The 8,979-nt window shown below is 46.6% G+C and overlaps 3 protein-coding genes across 3 annotated transcripts; all 3 read left to right on the top strand.

Annotated features, from left to right (window-relative positions):
- The first annotated feature begins 315 nt into the window (after positions 1-315).
- On the top strand, positions 316-2,717 carry LOC105556002. Its single transcript, XM_012003058.1, has 3 exons — positions 316-1,129; positions 1,554-1,785; positions 1,901-2,717. The coding sequence occupies exons 2-3, from the start codon at positions 1,555-1,557 to the stop codon at positions 2,090-2,092; spliced, it is 423 nt and encodes a 140-aa protein (XP_011858448.1). The 5' UTR covers positions 316-1,129; position 1,554; the 3' UTR covers positions 2,093-2,717.
- A 3,584-nt stretch (positions 2,718-6,301) lies between these two features.
- Positions 6,302-7,687, top strand: LOC105556004. Its single transcript, XM_012003060.1, has one exon. The coding sequence runs from the start codon at positions 6,302-6,304 to the stop codon at positions 7,685-7,687; it is 1,386 nt and encodes a 461-aa protein (XP_011858450.1).
- An 85-nt stretch (positions 7,688-7,772) lies between these two features.
- On the top strand, positions 7,773-8,750 carry LOC105556003. Its single transcript, XM_012003059.1, has one exon. The coding sequence runs from the start codon at positions 7,773-7,775 to the stop codon at positions 8,748-8,750; it is 978 nt and encodes a 325-aa protein (XP_011858449.1).
- Positions 8,751-8,979: the final 229 nt, after the last annotated feature.

The following is an 8,979-nucleotide window of genomic DNA, read 5'->3' as shown; positions in this document are numbered from 1 at the left end:
TAGATATCTGTTACATGTCACGTAGTGACAGGTCAGCACCTTGCATGACGTCAAGGTCGCGTACTCCTCCCCGCGGTCCCCTCGCCACGGAGTACCCCCTCCCCGCTGTCCCCTCGCCCCGGGGTACCCCCCCGCCCCGCTCCCCCCTCGGAGCCCCATGGGTTAGAATCCCCCTATATACCCTACTACGACGTCTCAGCCGGGTCCCAGCTCAGCGACATCACCACCAAAAAAGACAGTCACTCTCCAGATGGTTCGCCAAGGCGACTCATCAACAGCCAGCTCATACCCGTGCGTTGCTGCAACGCTCAGCACTTCATTGTTATGTGCGCCAAATTTCGAGAACTCTCACCACAAGACCGGCACAAGGTAGCAGTAAATAAGCGCCTCTGCTTTAACTGCTTGGGGCGCCATAACGTGCGCTCGTGCAAAAGCCAGAGGGGTTGCAAAAAATGCACGGAGTGCCATCATACCATGCTGCAGGACGCACACCCGACAGCTTCATCCGCTCAGAAAACCGGTGGTTCGTCGATCACGCCCTCGAAGTGAAGAGACGGTGCAATCGTCGAGACTAGCTCACACGTCCGTTCATCCTGCTCAACGTTACTTGCCACAGCCTTGGAACTGATCAGCTCATCCACAACTCATCATTCAGCGCGTGTACTCATTGACGCAGGTTCAGAACTCACCTTCGTCACGGAGAATCTCATTCGACAGCTCAACATCCCTCGTCAATACTCAAGTATTGTTGTCACTGGAATTGGAGGCAAGGAGTGTACTCAGACACGAGGAGTCGTGTCACTTACTTTACGCTCGACACATTCCAACTCAACTGCCACCGTTCAAGCTCATGTCCTCAGTAGCGGGATTCTGTAACTCATTAACGACGAATATCGCTGTCGTTAACTATCGATGTCGATGATTATCGCTAAATGTTATTCTGCAACTACCAATTATCGACAAATCTCGATAATTGAAATCGTTAAAATTCGAAAAGTGTCGAAGCCGTATTGATACTTTTGCGATCGATACCGGAGGTCTCGCTAAGCCGTTAACGATAGTTTGTGATAAGTGTGTATGAAATATATGCATACGTGTAAGGTACGGTAAACGGTAATACGGATTAAAAGTAAGTATATATACTTCCACGTTCCTTGAACTGTTATCTTAATAATTTGTATATATGTATACAATAGGGGTATTCAGATAAAAGAAATTAAGTTAAGTTCAACGGTTTGACAGGTTATGTGGGGTTAAAAGCAGTATTTCTCAACACTTGATTTGTTTCCAAGCTGCTTTTAACCCGACATAACTTGTGAAACCGTAAAACTCAACTTAACTTTTATCTGAACTCTTTTATCTGAATACTCCTATTATTATATTTCGAACAATAATATTTAAGTGGTAGAAATTAATCTACCTATGCTATTTAAATATTGGTTTAAGAAAAAATTTTCTTCTATGTATTTTCTTCTATGTCCGTGGTTTTAAATGTCACAATATAACAAGATTTGGTTTCTCTAATAAAATAAGGTCTTAATTTTTTATTTTAGGATGGCTCTCGGCTATCTTGCGTTAGATTTAATGGATATGGAAGATCGTATCCAACACCTTGAACGAAGGGCACGACAAGTGCTGCGAATAACAGAAGATCCGTTTGATTTGACGCACAACGAATTTAGAGAGCTGTACCGCCTAACACCGGATTTAATGTTTGATCTTGTCGATATGTTAGAACCTCGTTTGCAGAGGACAAGGATTACCGGGCTGTCGACAGAAAAGCAAGTAAGAAAACTTGTAACCATATATTTGTGTTTTATAATATATTTGAATTTGTTTATGGTATTCGTATATTTATTCATATGTATGTACATTTCATACATATATTTTATATGTATAGATATTAGCGGCAGTGAGATTTTACGCAACCGGCTGCTTTCAATGCCCTGTGGGTGAGCAGTGGGTGTTTCGTATTACTACTACACCGCTCGATGATTCAAAGGGGGCCCATAAGCGCCCTTTTACTCTTGCGCACATTGTCATGCCCAACGGTAGCAGTGCCACGCGCGTTCTTTTTGGGGCACTATTGTAAAATGGCCAGTTGGCCACAGTTGGCGAATAAAACCCTTAGAGTCCACACGTGTCCTTTTAGTTACCGCATCCCACGAGAAATCCAGCAAAACTATATACATAAATTGGTCCTTCGAGCCGGATTACGGTGATAAGAATAGGCGAAGCAAACGCCACAAGCAAATTTTGAGGCATCCAGTGTCGCGAAAAGCCAAAATCGCGAAGAGGAATTCAACGGCGATCGGCACCAAAGCTCGATCGCATGTCGCTTCAAGGTCAAGCAAGACCATCTGCGAGCAAAGCAGTCGCGGACTAAAAGACAAAGCCAAAGTACAAGAAAAGTGTGGGCACACGCCAACCAGAACAAACGGCGAGCTGAAGCACACAAGCACAAGCTCGTCAAGCAGCGTGGCAAGCGCAACGGAAAACGCCATATTGGCGACAAAGGCCAAGCGGTCGGCGATCGAGGACGCGCCAGGCAACGGTGCGGCGAGGCAGCCAAGCGGTCGACGATCGAGGACGCGCCAAGCAACGGTGCGGTCGAGGCAGCCAAGCGGTCGGCGATCGAGGACGCGCCAAGCAACGGTGCGGTGGAGGTAGCCAAGCGGTCGGCGATCGAGGGCGCGCCAAACGGTGCGGCGGAGGTAGCCAAGCGGTCGGCGATCGAGAGCGCGCCAAACGGCGGTGCGGTGGAGGTAGCCAAGCGGTCGGCGATCGGGGACGCGCCGGGCAACGGTGCGGCGGGGCAGCCAAGCGGTCGGCGATCGAGGACGCGCCGGGCAACGGTGCGGCGGGGCAGCCAAGCGGTCGGCGATCGAGGACGCGCCAAGCAACGGTGCGGCGGAGGTAGCAAAGCGGTCGGCGATCGAAAGTGCGCGCCAAGTAACGTGCGACGACCAGTGAGTACATGAGCGTTCCTACTTCCTATCATTCATCCCTTTTTCCGCAATTAAAAGGTTAAATAATTCGCGTATCTGTATAGCCATTTTACGGTAAATTAAAATGGCTGAGTTGAAAACTCTAAATAAAACGCGCGGCACTCTAAAATCACGCGTAACTGTATTTAAAAGATTTTTAGAAAATACTAGAAACAATAACCCTGACGAAGCTCAGGCGTTAGACGACGATACTCAAGAGCAAGTAAGGGAAAGAGTATCCAAAATAAAAGGGGTGCTCAACGAATTTGAAAAGCGTCGGCACCACACTGCAAACGGACGCGGCAACCATCCGGAAGCCATGAAGACTAAAGAAGACAACAGCCGCGAAAGCCTGAAAGCCAAGAATTTGAAAAGGTTCAGGCTGCCATCGAGTCACTTTCCGACGACGCTGAAGCTAATCTACTAGAAAGAGAATCATTTGAAACAGATTACTATGAGGTGACTACAGGTGCTAACCAATTGTTGCGTCGGGGAGTAGCACAGGTACAACGTAGCAATCAACTTGAGGTAGGTCAGAAAGGAAGCGGACAAACCGACCAAGCCGGGCCGAATCCTTTCAGTACACGAACTGAGCCGATTCTCTCGCCTCTTTTTCAATCGATCACAAGCAATCCGACGGGTGTTCGATTACCAGTGATAGAACTGCCCAAATTCAAGGGGGAACTATCAGAATGGTTAAAATTTCGTGACACATACAAATCGCTAATTCACGACAACCCAAACATAACTAGTGTGCAAAAATTTCATTACTTGCAAGCTTCATTGGAAGGAGGGGCGTTCGAAACTATAAACGAATACGAATTCTCAGAAAACAATTACGAGGAAGCATGGCGTTCCCTTCACGATAGGTACGATAATCCTAAATTGCTAATTCAAAATCATATCGATTCAATTTTTAAAATAAAAGGCTTGGTCGGTGAATCTGCTGAGCAATTATTAGAATTGTTAGATAGCGTTACTAAGCATACGCGTGCGTTAAAAAGCTAAATGAGCCCATCGAGCATTGGGACTCTTTGTTAATCTATATAATCGTATCAAAGTTAGATTCCGTTTCCGCAAGGGAGTGGGAAAAGAAAAAAGCGTTAGTGCCGGAAAAAGCAAAACTAAGCGATCTAACCAAATGTTTGCGAGCGCGAGCGTTGTTGTTGCAAACCTTGCGAGTGAAAGATGATAAGGAAGCAAATAAACACAAGTTTAAACGCGGTCAACAAGAAAAAACCAAAACTTTCCACGCGGGGAAGGTAACTTGCGCGCTTTGCAAGGAGGGACATCACATTCAGGGATGTGAGTCATTTCTGAAGCTAGATACCCAACACAGACTTGAGAAATTAAAAACCCTTAAACTTTGTACAAATTGTCTCAGACCCGGTCACTTTGCGAAAACTTGTAATTTCGGCTCGTGCAAGTTATGTAGCGCGAAGCATAACACGCTTCTTCACTTCGAAAGAGGAAAGGCCAATACGGACAAAAACGCTGCACAAGAAGCGTCGATCGTCGCTTCCACAATGTGTTCAACGGGTTTCAATAAACCCCGTAAGGAAGCTAACACTATTCTATCCACCGCATTGGTCAACGTTTCAGGACGAAACCATATGAAGATGGAGGCGCGAACTTTCCTGGATTCATGTTCTCAGTCAAATTTTATAACGCGAAATCTGTGTAAAAAACTCAAACTTACGCAATCGCCTGTCAATATACAAATAGGAGTGCTTGGTCAACTTGGCCCGGGCGTTGATGGACAATGCGAAGTGGAAATCTCGTCGAAGCACAGCGGCTACCGATTCAAGATACATTGTCTAATCGTGGCTCAAATCACAGAAGATCTAATGCCAAGCTCGGCGTTCAGTCTGGAGTCTATGGGAATCCCCCCGCATCTCAAGTTGGCAGATCCCTCTTTCAATACTCCTGGGAGGATTGATTTGCTCGTCGGGGCCGAATGGTTCTGGGATCTCTTGTGTGTGGGCCAGAAGAAACTTGAAAATAATTTGGTCATGCAAAAAACTAAGCTAGGCTGGGTCGTGGGAGGACCAATGGCCGCTCCAGCGCCACAACGCGTGGAATGTTATCTATCAAAGGTGGCTAGCATAGAAAAACAATTAATTAGATTCTGGGAGCTTGAAGAACCGTCGAAGGAAGGGGCCTTATCAAGGGAAGAAGAGGCGTGCGAAGCGCATTTCAAAAGAAATACAAAACGCGACAAAAGCGGAAGGTTCATCGTTAAACTACCATTCAAACAAGAGCCGTCTACGTTAGGAGACTCTAGAAAACGAGCGGAGAAGCGGTTTTTGACACTCGAAAGAAAACTGCTGCATAACAAAGCCTTGCAAGAAGAATACTCTGCCTTTCTGAAGGAATATGAAGAGCTGGGCCACATGCGAAGAATATCGGACAATGAAGAACCGCCGCATTCATATTACCTGCCTCACCATTGCGTGATTCGATCTGACAGCGAGACAACCAAGCTCAGGGTGGTGTTTGACGCTTCTGCCAAAATGTTTGTGTATATGATTGACGTATCGTGTGTGCGCGTATGCGTGCGCCCGTGTGTACCGATGTACTAGCTGTGTGTGCGCGTATGCGTGCGCCCGTATGTATCGATGTATCGTGTGTGCGCGTATGCGTGCGCCCGTGTGTACCGATGTACTGTGTGTGCGCGTATGCGTGCGCCCGTGTGTACCGATGTACTGTATGTGCGCGTATGCGTGCGCCCGTAGGTACCGATGTACCTGTGTACGTGTGTCTGGCTGGGTCCGTTGCCTGTCGCTGCCGCGTCCGTAGGCACCTGGCTGGATCCGTTGCCTGTCGCTGCCGCGTCCGTAGGCACCCGGCATTAGGCACACAACAAATGGTGTGTCGTTGAACGACTTACAAATGACTGGCCCTGTCATACAAAATGACTTATTTTCGATTTTAGTAAGGTTCCGAAAGCACACTTACGTGATATCAGCAGATATAGCCAAGATGTACCGCCAGGTATTAGTGATTCCTGAGCAAAGACCGCTACAAAGAATATTATGGCGCGAACAGCCGGAGCAACCAATCGAAACATTCGAGCTGAACACCGTGACTTACGGTACAACGGCAGCGTCCTTTTTAGCAATTAGATGTTTGAAGCAACTTGCAATCGAATGTGAGCAGAGCAACCCCAACATTGCAAAAATCATCAAAGGAGATTTTTACGTCGACGATCTGTTGACTGGCGGGGAGACTCTCGAGGAGGTAGTCTCCATCGCTCGAGGAGTAAGTGACGTTCTAGCCGGTGGATGTTTTGAACTTCGCAAGTGGAAGAACAAATGACTGGCCCGAACAATCACGAATTTCGCGCAATATCAAAAGGTGCGAATAAACCATCAGCTGAAGTACAACTACACAAAGACGGCAACAAGCGAACATTGGGTTTGGTTTGGCGCGTGGAAAATGACATTTTGACGTACAGCGTGGACCTGCCGAGGAACAACCAAGTTACGAAACGCAGCATACTTTCAGTGACATCAATGATTTTTGACCCTTTAGGTCTTCCATCACCTTGTACTATAACGGCAAAAATTCTAATTCAAAAACTATGGCTAGAGAAATTATCGTGGGACGAAAGTTTGCCATCAAGTCTGCACTTTCAATGGACGCAATATTACAATCAACTCAAGTTGCTTAATAATTTCAGAATTCCAAGACAAGCTATGGCGCCAAACGCGGCAAAGGTACAGATACACGGATTTGCGGACGCTTCAAAAAATGCGTATGGAGCATGTGTCTACGTTCTAGTGGTGGACGTCGAATCAAAAATTCACACTAACTTATTGTGCGCAAAAACGAAGGTCGCGCCGTTGAAGACTCAAACAATTCCTCGCCTGGAGCTCTGCGCTGCGTTGGTGCTCGCCAAGCTGATCTCAACGGTCGAGGGCGCTCTTGAAGCAAGAATTGATTCCGTCACTTATTGGAGCGACTCCACTATAGTTTTGGATTGGTTACGCGCTCAGCCGAGCCGCCTGCCAGTCTTTGAATCTAATCGCGTGGCTCGAATTCAAGAATTGAGCAAGGACAGAGTATGGCGTCACGTACCTACGGAGCAGAATCCAGCCGATTTACTCTCCCGTGGAACTCAGCCGCAGGAGCTACTAAATGCGACGCTTTGGTGGAAAGGGCCTGCCTTTTTGATGAGCGGCTCTCAATTTTGGCCCAAGCGATTGGCCCACAAGATAGACTCTACGCCTGTCGAGTTTACGTTTACAGCAACGAGTTCACCGACTAACATTATCGAAGAACTCCTTTTACGATATTCTAGTCTCTCGAAAGCAATACGTATTCTCGCCTATTGCATTCAATTTATCAGCAAGCTAAAACCAGGAGGAAAAGAAAACGACGTATCAGTTATTCAGCAACGCAGATCTGCGATAATGCTGATGATAAAGCACGTGCAGAGCTCAAGTTTTCGCAAAGAAATATCCATGCTTAATCAAGGAAGTAATGTTTTAAAAGGGCCACTAGCTTCATTGACTCCATTCCTGGACAAAAACGGGGTCGTACGAGTTGGAGGTCGATTGGGGAATTCAGAGTTCAAATATGACAAGAAGCACCCAGTCCTCCTGCCAGGAGGTCACATATTTACAAAACGTCTGTTTTCCGAAGAGCATATCCTGTGGTTACACGCTAGTCCTCAATTACTTAGCGTCTATTCGTGAACGATTCTGGCCCCTAAGGGGAAGAAATTTAGCTCGCAAAACTGTCAAATCATGTACACGTTGTTTTAGAGTTAATCCGAAAGCAATGCAGCCACTCATGGGTCATCTCCCTCGAGATAGAGTGACAGCTGCATTTCCTTTTGAAACTACGGGAATCGATTACGCGGGTCCTTTCCAAATTAAGGATCGTAAAGGAAGAGGTTGTAAGGTATCAAAATGCTACATATGTCTGTTCGTATGCTTTGCCACTAAGGCTATGCACCTCGAGTTGGTGTCGGACTTAACAGCGGAAGCATTCGTAGCAACTCTGAGACGTTTCGTGTCGCGTAGGGGAAAACCGTCGCGAATTTATTCAGACAACGGAAAAAACTTCGTAGGCGGAAATAATGCTCTCAAAGAGCTTGGTAAGTTTTTGATCGAAGAAGCAAAGGTCATAAGTGAATTGATGGCAGACTATGAAATCGAATGGAATTTTATCCCAGCATACTCGCCTCATTTCGGTGGCCTATGGGAGGCAGGGGTAAAATCCGTAAAGTACCATTTAAAAAGATTCGCGGCCAACGCATTGTTAACTTTCGAGGAATTTTACACCTTGCTCGTACAAGTAGAGGCCGTTCTAAATTCCCGCCCATTAACTCCTCTGTCATCCAATCCTGACGACCTTTCTCCATTAACCCCCGCTCATTTTCTTATTGGTCGGCAATTCAACTCCGTTGTCGACCCAAGTTTGCAGCATATAAAGGAGTCTCGACTCCCTATTTGGCAAAGAGTGCAGCAGATTGAGCAAAATCTGTGGGAGCGATGGAACAAGGAGTGTATATCAGAAATGCAGCAGAGAACCAAATGGCGATCTCCATTTCCTACTCTGCCACGAGGCACGCTCGTTCTAATCAAAGAAGACAACCTTCCACCAGCCAAGTGGAGATTAGGAAGAATCGAGGATACGCATGCTGGCAGCGATGGCATAGCTCGAGTTGCGTCTATACGCACCTCTTCGGGCATTATTCGACGCGCATTTGCGAAATTGTGTCCATTACCTTTGGATGAGGAGAAGATTGTATGAGTATAGTTTAAGTACCATTTGCGTTCCTATAGTTTGTTTAAGAATAAATTAGTTTGTATTTCTACTACGATTTATTGCGAAGCAATTCACATTACATTTTTTTTGTTCCTTTTCAATTGTTTTAAAGAATGTAAGTCAACTACTTGAGTAGGGTATATAGGGGGATTCTAACCCATGGGGCTCCGAGGGGGGAGCGAGGCGAGGGGACAGCGGGGAGGGGGTACTCCGT

The sequence above is a fragment of the Vollenhovia emeryi genome, unplaced genomic scaffold (genome assembly GCF_000949405.1).
Source record: "Vollenhovia emeryi isolate VEMERY1.0 unplaced genomic scaffold, V.emery_V1.0 DF940451.1, whole genome shotgun sequence".
Taxonomy (NCBI): domain Eukaryota; kingdom Metazoa; phylum Arthropoda; class Insecta; order Hymenoptera; family Formicidae; genus Vollenhovia; species Vollenhovia emeryi.
The sequence above is the reverse complement of the archived record's forward strand: the minus strand, read 5'-3'. Positions and strand labels throughout refer to the sequence as shown.